We start from the raw sequence: 22,140 nt of genomic DNA, 5'->3' as shown, positions 1-22,140 counted from the left end.
CAGTCATAGGGTGCACTAGGATGAACTAAACAGCCGTGAATTCTAGAAGGGGAAACATAAACCCAGTAAGTGTACCATTACAATGGCAGTGAGAGGAGTGGCATGGTATGAGAGAGAATAATGAAGAACCTGTTGTAAATGGAGTTCCCTCTTTGTGGAAGTAGCATTTTGATTGAGACGTGGTGGCAAAGAGTATGGGGACGAGGGTTTCCAGAAAGAACTGCAGGTGCAGGGGTTCTGATGAGAACCTTGTTGAATATGAGACTTCAGCACATAATTGCAGATACACTGATCTTTTAACAAAGATTTATTGAATTATCTGTACCATTCTAGACTCTGGGAAGACAGCAGGACTTTAGATGAAGGCCATTGTCTCATGTAGCTTGTATTATGCCATCATAAAATAGACAGATGGGTGAAATTTGTTCATAATAGAATGATTTTATGCATTTATGGTCTCAAATTAATACAAACTACTTAGTAAAATAAAAAGGTGGTGTGTTTTAGAATCAGCTGACCTAACTTTTAATCCCAGCTTTGCCACTTTCTAGCTATGTGATATTGGGCAAGTTTGATAACATCACTAAGCCTTAGTTTGTTTATAAGGTAGTGACTATCTTATAAGGTTGTTTTGAGGATTAAATGATATAATGCATGTAAAGTACTTAACACAGTGCTGAACAAGTAGCAGCACTCACAAAAATAGTACCTATTTTAATACTAATAAAAAAAAACTAGTAATATTTAATTATGTGTAATATAGAGAGAGTAATATGTAGCTTTCATGATTGTTAGAATGTAATGCCCTTGATATTCAATAAATGATAGTGTTTATTATTTTTTATTGCATTCATATTGGATGTGTACCATAAATGACCCAGATATTTCACATATTTCCTAATAGACTTAAATATGTTAAAATAATTACCTTGATAATTTTTACCCTTTTAAAAGTATATTCTCCAAATAAACACTGTGTTAACTTTTAATGTAGTATAATTGAGCAGTCTCTTCTTTAATCTTATTAATTTAGTTTTCTTAACGAAATAATTTTAATATTAATTAAGTATAAAAATTAGGAAACTAAATTTATTTTTAAGAATTTTTTTAAATACATATCATCTTATTAAATGTTTTTATCTGGTGACTTTTAAAACCTAGAAACTTTCCTTAACTTGTCTCACATCACTTCTTTAACAATTGCCAACTTATAGGTTAGTGCTTCAGGCTTCCAGCACCTAGTTGGTGACCTAGGGCTCTTGTTGCATTATCAGAATTGTAAAACAGAAGGGAGAGAAAGAGATGGGGGCTTGAGGTAGATACCTTGTAATTTGTAGCTAGCACAGTTACCAACAAGAAACTTTCAGAATTCAGCAGTACAGACCTTTCAGTTCTGTAGCATTCCTAGGGGATCAGTTTTATATTTTAAAGAATTTTTATAATGAAATGTTACTAAGATAGGGCATTTTTATATGTCATGTCTACATCACTGTCTTTTCTGAAAAAAACCTTCCTTGAAAAACTAAATGTAAATTTACATTGATTTTGCCTAAATTTTTTCTGTATAAAGTACATGCAAACTATTGAGCACAGATTGTGAAAGATCAGAACTATCTAAAAGATCACTAATATGAATTGTGTTATTAAATGTTAAGCAAACTTTTATGTTTTAAAAGGAAGTGTTTTTAATGTTCATTTTATTGTATAACTAATACTATTTCAGTTTTGTAGTATGGTATTGTTGATTAACTTCCCCTTGGGTAAGCTAGAGCCATTCTCTTCATCTCAGGTCTTCTTGTATACCCAAGGGATGTTAATCAGCATTATTGCCCAGACTGGCGTGTCTTATTGCTTAATTAATTAGTTGCCTTTAAAGATACTCAGGTTCCAAGCTCAATCAATATTATGATAATGAATCTAATCACTGAAGTTAATGAGACTTGTATTATGCATATTTTGTTACTCTCTAGATAGCCACTCTTTTAGGATTACAAAGGAATGATGAAAAATTTTATAGGCAGTATTTGCAAGAAGTGAGAAAATTGAGTTTAAAACCTCCATTTGCAGTGATGATTCATAGGACATTTTTTAAAGTCCAAATCTATCTATCGTTCTTTCTTGGGAAAGCTTGTTGCATTAAGAATACAATTATTTTTCAAAATATAGCAATTTATTTTTAAAATAAGCCTTCTGGGTAGGTGATGAGATAGACTTGTATATTTAATGTTAAAGATAATCTGCTTGCATTGCTGTATTCCTACAGGATAGCTAAGCACAACACAGAAAAGAAAGAGAACATGTAGCCTCTGTTTGACAGAACTTAACGATATGCTTCTTCCCTGCATGAGCAGCAAATCAAAGTTTATTCAGTTATTGTATATAACGTTTATGCCTTTAATAAAAGTATTTTACCTTCAAAGCTTTAAGCCTAATTTTCATTATAAATGATTCTTTTGGGATGTATTTTGAATTTAACTGTATTCTTTGCAATACATATTCATTAAGCACATAACATGTCCCATATACTAGGCATGGTATTGAAGATGCAAAGATAAAGAATACTTTCATGGTCTTTCTCCTTTCCCTGTGCCTCTGCCTAGGAAAAAAAAAAAAATTAATGCATCCTTAAATTTGTCATAAGCCTAAATCAGTACATGGGTTTACAGTACATTTATTTGAAACCTTTAAATGATTTTTTTTTATTATTATAAAAGTAACAATAAATGTTTACTGCAGGGAACTTTAAAAAGCCATAAAGTTATTTCAGCTCAATTGAAAAAATGTTTATTGACTGCTTGCTTAAGCCAGCCACTGTGCTATGTGCTCAGTATATTGTATGAACAGGACAGGTGGTCTCTCCGTTTAAGGAGAGCATAGTGTTTTAAGAAATGCATATAAAAAAAAATTTTTTTTTTTATATTAAACAAATAATTAGAAGTAATTTCCAAGGTATAAAGCAGAAGATGAAAACCACTCTAAGTCTCACCAGTTAGCAATCACCCGTCTGTCATTTTGTTGTACTGTGTGTCTTACGTGTTGCTGTGGTGGTGGGAGCTATGCCACCAGTATTTCAGTTACCAGCAGGGTCACCCATGGTGGACAGGTTTCAGTGGCGCTTCCAGAGAAAGACAGACTAATAAGAAAACCCTGGTGATCTACTCCCAAAATTTAGCCAGTGAAAAAAATCTATGGATCACAACAGAATATTGTCCGATATAATGCTGGAAGCTCCCTAATACGGAAGGCGCTCAAATTACGCAGTGGCTGCAGCAGTGGACTTGAGCATACCAACGATCGTGAACATCTTGGGAAAGTTTGTTGCATTTGGCGCAGGACTGGGCACGTTTCGTTCATGTACTAGTTGTCTAGAAGTCTCTGGGTGGTGAGTAATTCATTATGTACTTATAATTTATTAAATCCTTTCCAAATTATTGAACATTTATATTGTTTCCTTTGTTTAAATCAAGTTTATTTAGGTATACTTTACATGTAACGAAATGCACTTATTGTATAGTTCAGCGACAAATATACATACGTTGTCCCCATCACAATAAAGATATAGACATTTCCATCACCTCGAAAAATTCCGAATTGCCTGTCTTCAGTCAATTCCTATCTCCCCACTCCCTGTACGCTCACCCTAGGCAATGTTTAATCTGCCTTCTGACACTAAACATTTGATTTACGCTTGGTAAAATTTCATAGAATGGAATCAGACAGTATTTACTCTTTGTGTCTGCTTCCTTTGCTCAGCATAATGTGTTTGAGATTCATCCATTTCATTGCATTTCTCAGTAGTTTGTTCCTTTTATTACTAAGTAGGATTCATTATATGGTTATGACACTGTTAATCTTTCTTGCTAGTGATGTATGTTTGGACTTTCCAGTTACTACCTAATATGAGTAAAGCTGGTATGCGTTTTCATGTACAAGTTTTTATATGAACATGCATTTTCTTTTCACATGATTAAAAATTTAGGAGTAGAATTGTTGAGATCAGTGTAAACAGATGTTTACATTTGAAGAAACTCTAAAACTGTTTAGCAAAGTAGTTGGGTCATTTTCCATTCCCAGCGGCAGTGTTCTGGGAGTTCCAGTTACTTCACAGCTTCACCAACCCTTGGTGTGGTCTGTCTTTTTAATTTTAGCCATTCTAGTGAGTTAGTGAGTAGGTAGAAGTATCTTACTGTGGTGTTAAGTTGCATTTCTCTGATTACGGTGATACTAAACATTGGTTCACATACTTACCGGCCATTTGCATACTTTTTTGTGAATTATCTGTTCAAATATTTGGCTGATGCATTAATTAGGTTGTTTATCTTATTGTTGAATTTGCATGGTATCTTTGTATATTCTGGTTACAAATACTTTGCCAAATATATGTGTTAAGAAAAGTTTCTGCAAACCTAGGTGGACTTGGGTATAGTGATGATCTTTAGATACAACATCAAAGGCACAATCCATAAAAGAAAAAATTGGTAAGTAGGGCTTCAGTAAAATCAGAAATTTCTGCTCTGTGAAAGACATTATTAAGAGTATGGAAAGACATGCCACAGACTGGGAGAAATACTTGGAAAACACACATTTGATAAAGGACTTGTATCCAAGATATATAAAGAACTCTTAAAGCTCAATAAAACGAACAGCCCAGTTACAAAATGGGCAAAAGATTTCAAGAGAACCTCACTAAGGAAAAGAAGCATATGACAAGATATTCAACATGTCATTAGGGATTAGCAAGTTAAAAGAACAGTGAGATACCATTACAAATGTATTAAATAACAAAAATTTTTAAAAAATCAAGTCAGTTCTAACAGCTCCATGAGGTTTCAAAGCTTGTAAATCTTTGTGGAGGCAGACTGCCACTTTTTTCTCCCGTGGACTGGCTGGTAGGTTCAAACTGCCAACCATTTAGTTAGCATCTGAGCGCTTAACTACTGTGCCACCAGGCCACCTTACAAACATATCAGAACAGCTAAAATCCAGAACACTGAGAAAACCAGTACTGGCGGAGCGGGAAGCTTTGGAGCAGCAGGAGCTCCCATCCATTGCTGGTGGAAACACAGGATGGTGCAGCCCCTTTGGAAGACAGCCTAGCAGTTTCTTACACACCTAAACATAGGCTTCTACTCCCCAGCAGCCGTGCTCTTAAGTATTTATCCATGTGAGTTGAAAACGTACGCCCACATAAAATCCTGGACACGAATGTTTATAGCAGCTTTATTCATAATTGCCCAAAATTGGAAGCAACCGACATAGCCTTCAATAGGTGAGTGAATAAACTGGTACATCCATAAAATGGAGTATTATTCAGCATTAAAAATAAATGAGCTATCAAGCCACAAAAAGATGTAAAAGGCCTTTAAATGTATATTGCTAAGTGAAAGAAGACACTCTGAAAAAGCTACATACTGTGTGATTCCAACTAGAAGACATTCAGGAACAGGCAAAAGAATAAAAAGATCAACGGTTGCCAGAAGCTCAGGGGTAGGAGGAAGGGATGAATAGGTGGAGCACAGGGCATTGTTAGGGCGTGAAGCTGTTCTGTGTGCTGTTAGAATGAGGGACGTAGATAATTGTGGATTTGTCAAAACTCACAGGATTGGATAAGGCGTGAACCCTAATGCAAATGGTGGACTTCAGCTGATTACAATAATGTATCAATATTGTTTCATTAATTATAACAAATGTACCATAGGAATGCAAGATGTTAATAGAAACAATGCTTGTGTGTGGAGGGGTGGATATATAGGAACTTTGTACTCTCTGCACAATTTTTTTGTAAACCTAAAACTGCTCTAAAAATAGAATTTATTAAAAAGAAAATAAAAGCTTCTTCACACTGTAGCTTGCTTTCTCAATTTCTCCGGGGTATCTTTTGAGGACCAGAAGTTTTTAATTTTGAAGTCCTGTTCGTCAGTTTTTGTCATTTCTTATCTAAGAAATCTTTTTCTTCTCTAGGTCACACTTACTTTGTATTATAGTTTCTTCTAAAAGTTTTGTAGTTTTGCCTACCATGCTTAGGTTTGTGCTCCATTTCAAGTTAATTTTTATGTATGCTTTAAGATACATATTTAGATTTATTTTTCCCCCAAATGCATATTTGCTTATTCCAGCATCTTTTGTTGAAAAAGCTGTTCATTCCTTCTATCGAATGATCTCGGCATCCTCTGTTGGAAATCAGTTTGCCATACATGCGTAGTTCTGTTTCTGGACTGTTATTGACCTTATGTCTCTCATTATACCAATGCCGCACAGCCTTGATTCCAGTGACTTTAGTGCATGTCTTAAAATCAGCAAGAACTTTGTACTCCTTTGTACTCATTTTGGCTCCTCTAGGTCCTTTGCATTTCCATATAAATTTTAGTATCGGCGTCTAATTTTTTTTAAAAAAAAAAAAAGCCTAGATTAGATTAGAATGCATTGAGTCTATAGATCAGTTTGGTGACAGTTGGCATTTTTATAATATTGAGCCTTCTGATCCGTGAACACGGTATCTCTCTCTGTCTCATCTAATTTCTGTTGAAATGCTTTGTAGTTTCCATCGTACAGGCTTTGCAAACTTTTTTCAAATTTATCCTTACATATTCCTATTTTTCTCCTTTTCCAATTGTTTGTTGCTAGCATATTCGAATACAGTTGATATTTGTGTTTCCATTTTGTATCCCTTGTCCTCTGTAAACTCACAAACTAATTCTGGTACCTTTTTGTGTGTGTATTTCTTAGGGTTTTCTGTGCAGACAACTTGCTATCTGCGAATAAAGGCAATTTTACTCCTTTTTCAATCCGTATGGCATTTATTTGTTAGGTGTCTGTTTACGTGTGCCTCATTTCACTGGCTAGAAGCTCTAGTACAGTGTCGAAGTGGTGAACATCGTTGTTTTTGTTCTCAATGCTTATTGCCGTCAAGTCGACCCTGACTCATAGCAACCCTATCGGACAGAATAGAGTTGCCCCGTAGGGTTTCCAAGGAGTGGCTGATGGATTCAGACGGCCAACCTTTTAGTTATCGCCGAGCACTTAACCACTGTGCAACCAAGGCTGCTTCTCAGTGTTAGGGGAAAGAATTCAGTCTTTCATTACTACCATATTTTTACGCAAATGACACACATCTTCTACGTTTGCCAACCGTGCCTTCTCCCTGCGAGAGATTTTCATAATCGCCACTATGCCCATTTTTTACATGTTGCTGTTAAAAAATTAGCATATCACGCTTAACAAATGTCTCATGGGGAGAGGATGCAGTTGGCAAATATAGAAGGTGCACGTTATTTGTGTAAAAATATGGTAAGTGTAATGTTAGCTGTAAGTTTTTCATATATGCCCTTTATCAGATTGATTTAGTTCTCTCCTGTTTACTAAGAGTATTTATTGTCAGTGGACACTGACTTTTTTAAAAACCTTTTTCTGCTGCAATTAAGATGATAGGGGTTTTACTTTTTTTTAGTCTGTTAACACGGTAAGTTACATCGATTGACTTTTTTACATTAAATTGCTCTTCCTGGGATTGTTGTTGTTAGTAGCTGTTGAGTCAGTTTCCACTTACAGCGACCCTATATACAAGAGAGAAACCTTGATGGCATAATGACTAAGTGCTATGGCTGCTAACCAAAAGGTTGGCAGCTCAAATCTGGCAGACGCTCCTTGGAAACTCTCTGGGGCAGTTTTGTTGTCCTGTAGGGTTGTTATGAGTCAGAATCTACTCAACAGCAACGGGTTTTTACGTACAAGAGGACAAAACACTACCCAGTCCTGCGCCATCCTCACGATCATTGTTATGTTTGAGTCCATTGTTGCAGCCACTGTGTCGGTCCATCTCATTGAGGGTCATCGTCTTTTTTGCTGACACTTTACCAAGCATGATGTACTTTTCCAGGGATTGGTCCCTCCTGAAAATATGTCCAAAGTACGTGAGAGGAAGCCTCAGCATCCTCACTTCTAAGGAGCATTCTGGCTGTACTCCATCCGAGACACATTTGCTCATTCTTTGGCAGTCCATGGTCTATTCAGTATTCTTTACCAACTCCATAATTCAAAGGCATCAATTCTTCTTCAGCCTTCCTTATTCATTGTCCAGCTTTTGCATGCATATGAGGTGATTGAAAACACCACGGCTTGGGCCAGGCGCACCTTAGTCCTCAAGGTGACATCTTTGCTTTTTAACACTTACGAGAGGTCTTCTGCTGCAGATTTGCCCAGTGCAATACTTAGTTTGATTTCTTGACTGCTGCTTCCATGGGTGTTGATTGTGGATCCTAGGAAAATGAAATCCTTGACAACTTCAGTATTTTCTCCATTTATCATGGTGCTTATTGGTCCAGTTGTGAGAAATTTTTTTTTAAATGTTGAGGTGTAATCCAAACTGAAGGCTGTAGTCTTCGTGGGATTAACCCTTAGTCATGATGTATTCTCCTCTATATGTATTGTTGGATTTGATTTGGTAATGAAACTCAGTGAAACCCAAAGGTAGTCCATTGCAGATATCTGGAGTTCTCTGTCTTTGTAGATCCTTTCTCTGATTTTCTGTCTCATGAATCTTGGGTACTATCATCTCCCCAAAGTCTGACCTCAGGAATACCAACAGGCTCTGTTTCAGTTTTTCCTCCCTTTGCTGCCACCAGGACACTCTGCCCAGACAGCAAGCTGGGGCAATTATAGTCATCACTGTATTTTTTCCTTTTTTCTAGGGTCCCTGTACTCTGCTGCCTAAGGTTTTTTATATCTCTGATTATGAGGGATATTGATCTCTACTTTTCTCTTCATGTAGTGTTTTTGTATGGTATTGTATTAAGATATTCCTGGCTTCATATAATGTCCTGGGAAGTATTTCCCTTCTGTTTTCTGGAAGAATTTGCATAAATTTTTTTTTTTTTTAAATGTTTGGTAGAATCAGTAATTTTTTTGAAGCTGCAGTTTTCTTTGTGGGACAAACTCATTTTTAACACATTTTATATTCATGTTATAGCGCTTCACATATATTATACCCCTTGTATGTGTTGTAAGATCCTTTCACCGGTACCCTTTTCCCAGTTCCAGTCTTTAAACTGTTGTTATCATACATTTTATTTCTATGTATGCTATAAATCCCATGATGCATTGTAATTTTTGTTTTAAACAGCCAATTATACTTTAAAGAGATTTAAAACATAAGAAAATTGTTATTTGCCCATGTAATTGATAATCATTTCTAGTCTCTTTACCTTTATAGATTCAGTAGTCTATCTGGTATCATTTTCCTTCAGCTTAAACATAACCTTGAACATTCCTTATAGTGCAGTTTTTCTGGTGATGAATTTTCTAACCTTTTATCTTTCTGGAAAAGGTTTTATTTTGCTATGATTTTTCAAAAGATATTTTAGCTAGGTATTGAACAGTAGTTTGCTAGTTTTATCTTTCACTGTTACTAAGGTGTCACTCTACTGTCTTCTGACCTGCATAGCTTCTGACAGGAAGTCTGCCTTCATTTTTATCTTCGTTCATTTGTGTTTAATGTTTGTTTCTCTTCCCTCTGGCTGCTTTTAGGCTTTTCTCTAATGTTTAATGTTAAAAAAAAAAAAAAAATCCTTGTTTCATGTGTTTTGAATGAAGAAGGGAATGTAAATCTGGTGTCTGTTACTCAATTACTGTCAAATAAGAAATGTCTAATCTTTTTTTGTTGTTGCTGGATATTTTCACTGAATCTGATTTTTAGGCTACGTTTTTTCTTTCAGCAACTTGGACTTAAAATTTTACAATGTCCTCTTACTTATATTGTCTGGGTGAAGAAGTCCAGGCATATTCTCTTGTTTTTTTTTTTTTTTTATCTCTGTACATAATTGTTGTTGTTGTGTGCCATCAAGTCGATTTCAACTTATGGTGACCCTGTAGGACAGAGTAGAACTGCTCCATAGCCTTTTGTAGGCTGTAATCTTTATGGGAGCAGATCACCAGGACTGTTTTCCCACTGAGCCTCCTGTGGGTTTGACCACTGAGTTTTCAGTCAGCAGCTGAGTGCTTAACCATTGTGGCACCAGGGCTCCTTATGGTAATGTCTTTTTTTTTTTTTTTAACTCAGAATGTTATAAAGATTTTCTGTTTATCACTGGTTTTTCAGAAATTTGAATATACTATGACTTGTTATGTTTTGAGCATGCCCACATGTTTGTAATTTTTATCCTGTTCAGGTTTGTTGGGATTCTTGTATCTGTGTATTTGTCATTTCCAACCTATTTTGGAAATTTTCAAGTGTTGGGTCACAAATGTGCCCTTCCCCACCCCTCTTGCAGGTACTGTAGATATACATATATTTGACTCCTAGATTCTAACAGTTCACTAGGGCTATTTTTCCCCCCTTCCTTTCACTTGAACTTTGTGCAGTTTCTGTTGCTATGCCTTCATGTTCACTGGTCTTTTCTCTTTCAGTGTCTAAACTATTGTTACTCTCGAGTTTAGTAAGTTTTTCATTTTAGAGAATTTATCTTTTATCTCTAGAAATTCCATTTGTTTCTATTTTTATTTTACGTTTCTCTCATCTTCAAGCTTATGTACTGTACTAATTCTATCATGTCTTTCATTTTTTTGGTTTCTTTCAAATGACCGATTTTTTCTTTTGGTTGCGGACCACATTTTCTTGCATCTTTTCATGTGTGAAAATTGTTGATTGGGTGCTAGACAATTTGAACTTTACATTGTTGATTTTCTGGATTTTGTTGTCTTCCTTCAAAGAGTTTTAGACTGTGTTCTGGCAGCTAGTTAGATCATTTGCATATCTAACTGATATTTTACAATATCGTTTGTTAGCTTTTTCAGTGTAGGTTTCACTTTTTCTCTGACTCTTTTGAGGCATCTGCTGTGTACCTGGTTGTTCGTTGATGAATCTCTGCTCTGGTCAGAAGTCGAACACCTGTAAGCTCTGCGTGAGCTCTGGAAATGATTTGACATGCAGCTCCCCGTTCCTTCTCCGCTTGTACGCAGGAAGTTTAGCCATATAGATGCGCTGCTTAGTATTTAGCATCAGATCCAGCTCTGCAGATTGTATAGCTTGTTTTTCTCTGGTGCTCTCCCTGCAAATGCCATCCACCTCACCCTTTTCAAAATTTGATATTTTCCATCCAGCATCGAGACCTCTGAGTTTTGCTTGGGATTTCCTTTCCTGCATAGTGTTCCAGAAAGTACTCGTGAAAAGAAGGTGGGATGGCTGTAGGGCTTACCTTGTTTGTTTCCATTCTCAGAGGGGTCATGGTCCTACACTGCCTGTTGTCCCATATCTAATATATAATTTGTCCAGTATTTATTTCCATTGTTTTATTTCTGTGCAGTTGTTCAGGGCAGAAGGTAACATTTTATTTTTCATATTATTTCTTTATATATTAAAGATATGAGCTCTTTGTCATATTTCTTATAAATAATTTTATATATATTTTTGTTATTTCACATAGTTCTACCAGTTTTTTTTTTTCCTGGTTCCTTTTCTTTTCTACTTAGAAATTCATTCTTTATCATGATATCCAGTAACTATTTCTTTTGTATTTTCTTCTAGTTTTTTAAAATATTAGTTTGTATATTATATTTAACTGTTAATTATGCTTGAAATTTTATGGTACGAGATACACAATTTTATTTTTCTCTAAAGTTAAGCAATTATCATAGCAACATTTATTCAGTAGTCATTTTATTCATGTACTTTTTATCCTCTCACTGTCATTATCAACTTATCATTTGTTAAATTCTTATAATATAAAATAACCAGTTTCTTGGTACTGGATTTCATTGATCTTTAATTTGTGTGTCTGTTCTGTATGAATTGTAGTTTTTTAGTATCTCTTAATTTCTTGTAGAAGTTTTCCTGAAAGCATCATTTAATATCTTGCAGCAAAAGTCTTCTGTTTGAATAATATTTGCCTCCTCTTGTTCATTTTTCCTGACGTAATTATCTTCTTTTTCTGTCTTTACCTCACATTTGCTTCTCACATGACACCTTTTCCCTGAAAGGGTGACAACTGACCGAATTCTTAAGTCCAGTCAACTTATTTGCTGAAACTTTCTTTTACCTTGGCCTCTAAAATACTGTGTTCTTGTTTCCTTTTGGACTTCTTTTTTGAGAACTCTATGTCAGTATTATGCAGTGCTTCTTTTTCCTGGTCTTAAGTGTAATGGCACCCTTAGATTCTGACCTTAGCTCTCTTTTCAGTTCCTACTGAATTCTTGCACTATATTGCGCTTCCTTAGTTTTAACTATATCCTTCACATAAATAACTCCATATCTATTTCTGTACCCTGGAACCCATAGTTTCAAGGCTGTGTTGTCAATGCTTGTTTACAAGTCGATGGGTTAAAACCCATTACGTCTCTATCTCCATCCCCTTTCTTTTCTTCTATAGTCTCGGCAGCTGCATCTACTCAGCTAACCATACGGAAACCTCAACAATATTGCTCTCTCCCTTGGCCCAAATTCTGCAGGCCAGTTCCCTCTGGAAATGTCTTGAAATGCCTTTACTCCCACCCTAGGTGAACGACTCTAGGAAGCTCTTATCCAGCTCAAAGGTAGCTTCTGATATTGCCAAACATACTTATTCACTTCTTTAAATGTGCTCACTATTTTAAAATAGTTACCATATTTTTAGTTGAGTTGTTAATGTGTCTGGCTATTCTCCCCAATAGCGATATCGTTGAGGAATGGTGCAGTTTCCTCCTCGTTATTGTGTCTGCAGCTTTTCACAGCAGCTAGCACTGAATGGATGCTCAGTAGCTGTGTTTTTGTTGTACTTGATGAATTGTTTACCAGACTGCAGTCTCAGATCCTTTTAGTTGATTCTCCAATTGCTGCCAGAATTGCCTTTTTAAAATTATGCTAGAGTTCAGTTTTGTTTATTTATTTTTAACCGCAAACTCCTTGATGTTCCCTTCTCTACAGAACAAAGTTCTGACTCATTATCCTGACAATGAAGGCCCTAAACAGTCTGGTCTCCTCTTTTCCTTTAAGTCCTATCATCACCCTGTTAATACATTCTTTTTTTCTGCTTCTTACATTATGTATTTCCCATGTGTTTCCTTGCCATTGCTGGGGTTGTTTTCCCTTTAGAATTAGTTTTTTTTCTGCAAACATTTATTTATTATTTTGTGCAGGTACTGCACTAGATTCTGTTAGAAACAAAGATGAATAAGAACTTGAGAAGCGATCTTTTGTACTTCCCTTACTTTCATATTTTACCTTCTCCACTTTTGAAAATCCCATCTTTTAAAACTTAAGGGAGATATATTACCTTATTTGTGAAGTCTCCCCAAATAATCCTACTGGAAGTTAATCACACTTTGCCTCCAAAGCATTTTTAATATCTGAGTTATAAACTGTATCACAGTCCTCTTGCTTTTTATTTATACACATGTCTCCTTCACTGGGTTGGAGTTCCTTAAAGGGCAGGAATTATGTCCCAGTCACCACTCTATCCCCTCTTTTTCCCTTCTCCATACCCAGTACAGTAATTGAGTGCTGCATTGAAAACTGAGTTCAAAGCTAAGGTTGAAATTGAGAAGGATTATCTAGAGAGTTAGGAAGAAAATCAGGAGAGAGTTCTATTAGCAAAGCCAAGGAACCTGATTCTAGAAAGAGAGGACAGTGCTAGTTATGGTCTCAGCTCCAGAACAAGGAGGTAAGGGTGGGGACTGTAAATAGATCAGTGATTTGGTAATTGTGAGGTTTTTGATTATCTTAACAAGAATAAATTCCATAAAGTAGTAGGGGTAAATATTAGATGTCAGCAGAATGAGAAATAGAATTCTTCTCCTTAAATGCACTTTTTTATCTGATAGTTTTATAGTAATTGGCCTGCAGACAAATTGAGGATTTATTACCTAAGAAAGATTTAGAATCCTGCATGTATTATATTGTTCTGGGGAGGATCCATATCCTAAAGTAGATGAGTGGATAGTAGGCTTAACAATCTTTTAAGAAAACTTAGAAACCTAACCACTATGGCGCAGTGGTTATGCATTCAGCTGTTAACCAAAAGGTCAGCAGTTCGAATCCACCAACCGCTCCTTGGAAACTCTTTGGGGCAGTTTTACTCTGTCCTGTAGGGCTGCTAGACTCGATGGCAGTGAGTTTTAACCCACTGTTTATATCTCTTTAGAAGATTACTATAAATCTACGTAAGAGAGAGCCTCCTTAATCAAAGTTAGTAATATTTTGTATAAAGCATGGAGAAATTATTTTGACCCAGAAATTTTCCTGAATGGTTTTACTGATCATTCATAGTTGCTTCTATGCCCTGTCCTCATTAATAGTACATTAATAGTATATAGTTGTCTATATGAAATGAATGAATTTTGACAAATATCCCTGAGCAATTAATTAAATTTATTTGATTTTTGGTGTACTGTAATTCATCCTTTTTTAGACACATTTCACATTTTTTAATCAGAATTTTATATTGATGGTGTGTCATCGTTTCAATCGATAACATTTTTTTCTTCATGTTATATAAATTAATGATACAGTCCTGATCAATATCATTTTAGATTTAATAAAATATGACAACTTTTTAGAGATCAGTTAAAGTTTAGAGACTATCTGCCATATATTTTAGTTTTTAGGTAATGCTGAACTAATTTTTTTTGGTAATAGATGATTCATTTTTATGGGTCATGCAAGAAGTTTATTTGAAAACAATGATAGACTGTTAGGCATAAATTAAGTGGAGGGTGGAGGTGGGAAAGGGTAAGGAAGAATCTGTAGGACACCTGTTTTATGTTACTTGGAATTCTGATTTGGTGTGTCTGGAACAAATCTTGGCTGACCCTGATGTCTTGGAGATAACCGTAGGAGCATGGAAGACAGTTAAATTCTGATCTTGTAGTCCAGGGTACACAGAGTAATTGACTCATGTCTTTAATCACATGTATTGAGTACTGACCATGGCGCCCAATGGTGTACTTGGCACTTTAAACAATCCTTCATTGTTCTTGGTAGATCCCTTCATAGAGTGAAATAGTACAACACCGGTCAGTAGTCAGTTCATGGTGCTGAAACCTGCTCCGTGCTCATGTACATTGTTGGGCTGAGAGATGAGGTACGCAGGCTCTTCATTGAAGAGCTATCCTAAATAAAGAGCTGGGTGCTTGGTCACAGTGAGCACCCAGTAACATTTGTTGACTGTTGAATGGCATATCTTTTAAGTGGTTACCCAGGAAATGGATTGGCTTATAGTTTTAAATGACTGCAGGAGGAAAGGTTGGAGTCATAGTTAATTCTTGTTGGAAATAGAAAAGTAACAGATGTTGAGAACTGTAATGGAAACAATGGAAGATCTCAGTCTATTTTTGGGCATTACTAAAATAAAGTAAAAAAAGCCTTACAGTTTCTCACCATGGAAAACAATGATTGAAGTCTTGAAAAGATTTTATGATCAGTCAAATTATGGAATATAGTAAGTTCTCATAAATTAGTTCCAGCAAATCACTAGTCCTGTTTTGAAGTCAAATGTAAATCAAGCAATTAAGGTAAAAAGTATTACAGTTCAGTTTGTGTCTACTTAATAGTATGTCCCGATACCAAATCCTTGAAAGAGTGAAGCAACGGTATAAAAAAAAAATAGTGAGGAGAAAATGCAGTCTTATGATACGTACTTTTTTCCTCTGCTAAACTGAAGGTTAAATGGGTAGCAAGCAGAATGCCTTAAACAAGATTGGTATATTGATTAAAACGCTGATTTACCAGCTCGCAGTTTCCCCTTGGAAACCTGGAAAAGATAAGCCAGCTGCTGTCTAAGAGTGCTCGGTGTCCACTGAGAGTACACTATCCATCATCACAATATGGTGATGAGAGGTGTTTTATGTTTGTGTTAATTTCCCCCACTAACTCAGTAATTATTACAATCCTGTCCCTGCTGTTTACCTTGCAGCTGTTTTTCCATTTGTCGAGAGAGCGGGTGTTCTCTGAGGACCGCACACGTTTCTATGGTGCAGAAATTGTCTCTGCTTTGGACTATCTACATTCCGGAAAGATTGTGTACCGTGATCTCAAGGTAAAAAAAAAAAAAAAGCAATCAAAATTTGTTTTTGCGGAGACTATAGGGACCAACATGAAGTAATTACAAAGTTACACAGTTTTGAGAAGAGCAGATTTAGTTGGGAAAAAAGCGGTCTGTTTAAGAATGTGTGTCACTGCATTTGACAGGAAATTGCATTCACAATATGTATGTATTTCCTTTATGTCCGAGTTTCTGATGTGCAGAATAATTTCTGCTCGACTGCTCTGATCAAATATCATCTACCAATAATAGGTTCATTTTTCTGTAAAGGTTGTAATTAGAAATGTTAAACATGTGATTAAACGTCAAGATGTAACTTCCAAAGTGTTATTTTAAAAAACAATTAAGTTGCTTTATTACATTCTAACATCTTGTAAGAAATACCGTGTGAAGAAACTTTTATAATAAATAAGACTACTTAGTTGGAAGGAAAATATTTTGATTTTGGTATAAACTTTTTAATGGGTTTAAAAATCAAAGTATTTTAGTATAGCCTTTCATTGATTTATTTTGTCTTTACATTTAAAAAACAGTATTTTTTAGTCATTAATAGTGAATTTGCTTTTCTAAGTTCCTTTCTGTTGAGACCCTTCGGGTTACATAGTAAATATGCCTGTACAGTCTCAACTCTGCCATTTTACTCCCCAGACATTATGTAAATGAATGAGTGTGGTTGTATCCCAATAAAACTTTATTTACAAAAAAAGCAGTAGACTGGATTTGGTACATGGGCTGTAGTTTACTGAGCCCTGGAGTAGTTCGTAAAAGGTAATAGTAATTCTTATGACACTAATGACACTGTTCTGAATTAGGTTGGCCATAATAAAGAAGTGTGTACCATGAGAAATTTTGAACAAATTCTAAATGTTACTTTCTTAAAAAGTAAATCATGTAAGTCATCTTGACCTATTAAAATTTAACACAGAATTTATCAAGTATTAGCTTATTTAAAATATAATTTGATTTGCAAATAGAAGTTACACATGACTTTAATGAAATTCTGTTTTATATAAAATGAGGTATATCTATGTATTACTGCCTATAAAAAAATCCCAGAGTGGGCTAGAGATGAATACAAATCAATGGTATGATTGTACTTAACCATGAAGCTTTTTGTAACTAGGAATATTGGCAGACTTCGGCATCCCTGTATCAGATATCTGAATGGTCAAATAATCCTTTTTATCTGGGTGGTGAAATAATCCTTTTATGTTTAAATGTCTTGCATCTGGATTTTTTAAAAGAAGTTAGTTATATGGCACAGCAAAATGTGTATTGAATTTTCAAATATGATAGAAATGGCTGCTCTCTGCTTGAGCCCACTTTCCCAGACTCACTTTGTGTTTCATGAATCCCTATTTTTAGGGTGGAAGGAGACGAAGGATGGGACAGGGGGGCTGGGTTAAGGAAACAAGGATAATTTTGAAGTACTCAGTAGCATATTTAGAATGTTTAAAACTGAAAGGTCAGATTATTAGCCTAAAGAGTGCTCATTTGATTTCCAGTATAGATTAAGGAGTGATATCATTGAGATGGTCTTGATCAATATTCTCCATTAATCAGTTCTTATTAAATGAATCATTTGCTTAGTATATTGAAGGTTATTAAATATGAGTTTCTTTCCCTACGCTTTCTGATAATGGAATTAGACTAAATTTATTAAACTGTAATAGAAAGTACCTATTTTATTTACAAATGCCAGTCATGTAGTTGCAGTATGCAGAGATCACTAAACTTCACTAGACAATTAAGCGCTCTCAAAGTTTGTTTTTTAAAAATATGGCTTTAACTTAAAGGTCTAAGTAAATGGTACGGCTTAATACAGAAACCATATGAGTATACACCAAGAAAAATACATATACAGTAATGTAATAAGCCAAACATTCAAAATTTGCACAAGTGTTATTTTATCCCTAGTGCACAGGATTATGCATAACAGAATGAGATCCTTTAGATAGAATCACAGAAATTTAGAGCTGGTCCATGTTTTACAGGTGAGGAAATCGGAGCCTAGAAGTCTAGTAAATGGCTCACTCAAAGTGATGGACCAAGTTGGTGGCACAGTGAAGATTATTGCAACCCAAGAACCCTAGCTCCAGGCCTAGTGTTCTTTCCATGACATCATTCTCCATTTCTAGAGTATAAATAAAATCTAGATGAGAGAATGCATTGGATTAACTCTGAGAGACCTTTGTAAACCCAAAATTCTGATAAAGCTGTTGAACATAAAAGGATGAAGGTTTCAAATATATTTGTATTTATACCACCTATATTTAAAAAGCATCATCAAAAACTGATGTAGGTTTCCACTTTGAGATCAGTCTCAAACTTTATCTCAGGTGTCATTATTAATTACTTTGTTTTTATTCAAATGCAAATCCATTTGAGATGACAGTGGTAACAGCACTTCCCCGTCCATTGGTACCCTGTGCTGCTGTCCAGTTACCATTGGAGGCAAAGCTTTTTCTCATATGCACATTAATTTAAAAATGTTTTACATATTATCAGTTCATATATCATAATAACTTGGTATTCATAGGAAAAAATATATTTCTAAAGCCTTTGTTGCACTTTAGAAAGTAAGATGGCTTAATTTATCACTGTAGGACATGATCTAAAATTTTGTTTTATTAAGGACACAAGTTGCTTGAGATTACTTAGGAAAAACTGGTCGTGCTTCATGATAGCATATAATAATTTTAAGAAATCTTTCCTAAGACTTCTTCAATGGTACGAATTATATTTTAAGATCTTTTGTTTTTTCCTGCTCAGTTTTTATTTTGCAAGTACTTCCTGTATTTAAAATGCCATATCTACCCAAGTACAGAATAGGCGGAACAACAGCATTTGCGAAGATTCATATAATGTTACTAGAATTCATTAAGAATTAATTTCTCCAGGATTTTATGAGAGAAAAAAAAAGCAATACGTAAATCGCTGCTGTACTCTACTTGTTGAGAATCTAACCGTGTTTTCTATCTAATCACAGAGTATTTAACCATTTGCTTTATTAACGTGAGAAACCACTAAGTAGATTGAGATCATTTCCAAGTGGTGGCACAGAGCAGCCCTGGTGGTGCAGTGGTGAAGTGCCCGGCTGCTAACCGAAAGTTCGGTGGTTTGAATGCACCAGCCGCTGGAGAAAAATGTGCCGGTCTGCCTCCATGAAGATTACAACTCTGTCCTACAGGGTCACTATGGGTTGGAATCGACTCGAGAGTAACAGATTATGGCACAAAGAGTTGGCTTCAGAGAGTCTTTTACACCCTCCCTCATCGACTACCGGAAGTTCATCCCGAATAAATGTACAGTTTAAATGAAAACCCTATGCTTAGCCTCAAGACACACCCTAATTCCTACTTCTAACCGGACAGTTACTTTGATATTCTCCTTTACAGAAATTTTAAGCCTCTGCTATTAAGAACCCCTTCCACCTCTAAAATCAAATTGTACAATTGGGCTACGTCCCTTATTTGTAGTGAATTCTGAAATAATTTGACAAGTCTCCACTATTGTACATTATGGATCCTTTCTAGATTAGGAGAGCTGAAAGTGAGGAAGTATTTTCCTTTCATTATTTGATGCCTTACACCTCGGTCTGCAAGGTGCAGAGGAGAAATTCCTTACTGCCTCCATGGGCCTGAGATCGTCCTGGTACCTGAAGCTGAGTTTGATGCATCTGTGCTACAATGGGAGTTAGGAGTGCATGAAGGGATTTATTTACTGATACTGCTCCAACAGGCTTTAGAGTCTCTGTTATTAGGTGCTGTGGACTTGTTTCCAACTCATAACGACCCTGAGTACAACGGAAACAAATGCTTCGTGGTCCTGCGTCGCCCTCATAGTCGTCGTTACGTTTGAGCCCATTGTTGCAGCAACTGTCAGTGCGTCTCATTGAGGGTCTCCTTCTTTATTACAGTTCTCCTTTGTCCTATAGGGCCTGTATAAGTCAGAATCGACTCCATGGCAGTGGGTCTTTTTTTTTCCCCCCAAAGCCTTTAGGAGCTGCTATTTTCATTTTTTGCTTAATCACAATGTCAGCCGTTTAAATAAAAGGATACAAAAATTACCCATGTAGTGTTTTTGTGTTTAGATTTCTAATAACTAGCCTGGCATATAGTAGAACAGAGCTTCCCAGCCTGTGTGCCACAAATGGGTTACAGGTATGCTCAAGATATGCCCTCCCTCAGCCTGCAGGCCAGGCTCTTCTGGCCTTGAGTGGCTTGTCCAGTTACCTTTGTGTGCTCTTCAAGTTTCCTCTTCTGTGCTGTGAAGTGCAGAAGGTGGGAAGCAGTGTACTAAAGACAGCTAGTGTTTTTAGGGTATAACTTTATTCTGTGCACCAGCAAGAGCAGAAAGGAGCATAGCACTTGCTTGTCTTAATTTCTTCTTCTCAACACACAAGTAAGCACAGAGGGAAAAAGATTTCAAAATCTGCTATTTCCTCAAACAAGTGGATCAAGACCGTCTATCAAATAATCCCTGTTTATTTCAACTGGCTAAAAACATGTTGCCATTGCTTTTTTTTTTTTTTTTGTGGAAATTCTATGAGACTTATCTAATATTTTTTCTCTTCTCGAAAGTATGAACTGTTAGATGATAACCCCCTGACTGATACAAATAGCATGTATTACCCAGGTTCTCAATATAGAGTGTTATCTCTTTTAACTAGCTTATCTCTTATAACTCCATCATTGCTTTTGCAAGTCAGTGAGTTAGGCATGAACATACTACCTGCTCTTGAGACTGACAGTGGAGAGAAAACAGATACAGTTAGAGCTTCCTAAATAGCACCTGAGCAGTTAGTGACAGTATTCATTTTGCATTTCATAGCTAACGACGGAAAGAAGGAAAGCTGTGAGAATTAGAAGAGAGAACAAAAGAAAGATCATTTATAAATTCTTTTCCCTCTTTTTACACAGTAGAAGGGTTCCTAAAATGTATGACTAAATACCCTTAATATCAATATTAGGCACACTAAGGAAGTCATTCTCAGTTTTTTTTTTAACTATGGTAAAATATGTTAAGCTTAAAATTTGCCATTTTAACCATTTTTAAGAATACAATCCATTGGCATTAATCACACTCACAGGGCCACACAACCATCACCGCAGGTAACTAGGCCATGGATCTCTTTAGTTGCCCTCTGATTTATCGATATAATGGCTAACAGAGATTTCACAGATAGCATTTTTTTGAGGTGACACATCTCTGTTTGTTCATACTTTTGATGGACAAGTTGTCAACCACGCTCAGCAAGTAACGTCCTAGGAAGAGGAGAGAAGCAAAATAACTGATGGAAGATATTTGTACAGTTACCAAATACCTGACCTGAAAATTATGAAATATTTAGAAGTTTTATTATTTTACTCAAAAGAAATTACTGCATACTGAAAAGTATTTTTAATAAATTCAGTGAACTGACAAAGTGTTTTGTCGGAGTCCATTCTGGAACTTGGCGCTTTCCTTTAAAATACAGTGTAGTCTGAAGAGCACAGACTGTTTTGACAACTTCGGAATCAGCCATTAAACTCTGCACATTTAAAAGAGTGATCCATCACGTAGTTTTCCTTTCATTGAATGCTCACCATGTGTTAAGTTCTGCATCCAGTATCTCAGTTAATGTTCAAAACTCTCACATTGGATTGGTACTGTTACTTATTTCCCTATTTTATACCTGATGAAGTTGAGGCACATAGAAATTAATAACCCACCCTGATCCCAACATTAGTAAGGGATTAAAAAAAAAACTCACTGCCATCAAGTCGATTCCGACTCATAGCGACCCTACAGGACAGAGTAGAACTGCCCCATAGGGTTTCCAAGGAGCGCCTGGTGGATTCAAACTACTGACCTTTTGGTTAGTAGCCATAGCACTTAACCACTACGCCACCGGCTGGGGTTTAAATACTAGCTCTGACTTGACTTATCCCTGTTTGTCACACCCCTTCCTGTGAGGCTCAGAGATGAGCAATAAGGGTAAAGAATTAAGTGGGAGTCAGGTTTTTTTTTTTAATATATACTGCTTGTATTAAAAATGCTGCATCTACATTTTGATACTTCTGTGTCAGCCACTTGAAAATAGCTATGTCAAAATGTGTAGAAACAGTGCAGGTGCCATATTTCTGTGAAC

At 35.9% G+C, this 22,140-nt stretch overlaps 1 protein-coding gene across 4 annotated transcripts in view; it reads left to right on the top strand.

Moving 5' to 3' along the window:
• AKT3 (AKT serine/threonine kinase 3) overlaps positions 1-22,140 on the top strand; it is a 325,616-nt gene that overhangs the window by 239,412 nt on the left and 64,064 nt on the right. For all 4 annotated transcript variants that reach the window (XM_064276763.1, XM_064276765.1, XM_064276764.1 and 1 more), the window contains one exon: positions 15,879-16,001. In XM_064276763.1, the coding sequence (XP_064132833.1) occupies positions 15,879-16,001 (123 nt within the window). The remainder of the gene's footprint in view (positions 1-15,878; positions 16,002-22,140) is intronic.

The sequence above is a fragment of the Loxodonta africana genome, chromosome 25, assembly GCF_030014295.1.
Source record: "Loxodonta africana isolate mLoxAfr1 chromosome 25, mLoxAfr1.hap2, whole genome shotgun sequence".
Classification (NCBI taxonomy): domain Eukaryota; kingdom Metazoa; phylum Chordata; class Mammalia; order Proboscidea; family Elephantidae; genus Loxodonta; species Loxodonta africana.
Note: the sequence above shows the minus strand (reverse complement) of the source record. Positions and strands in the feature narration are given on the sequence as shown.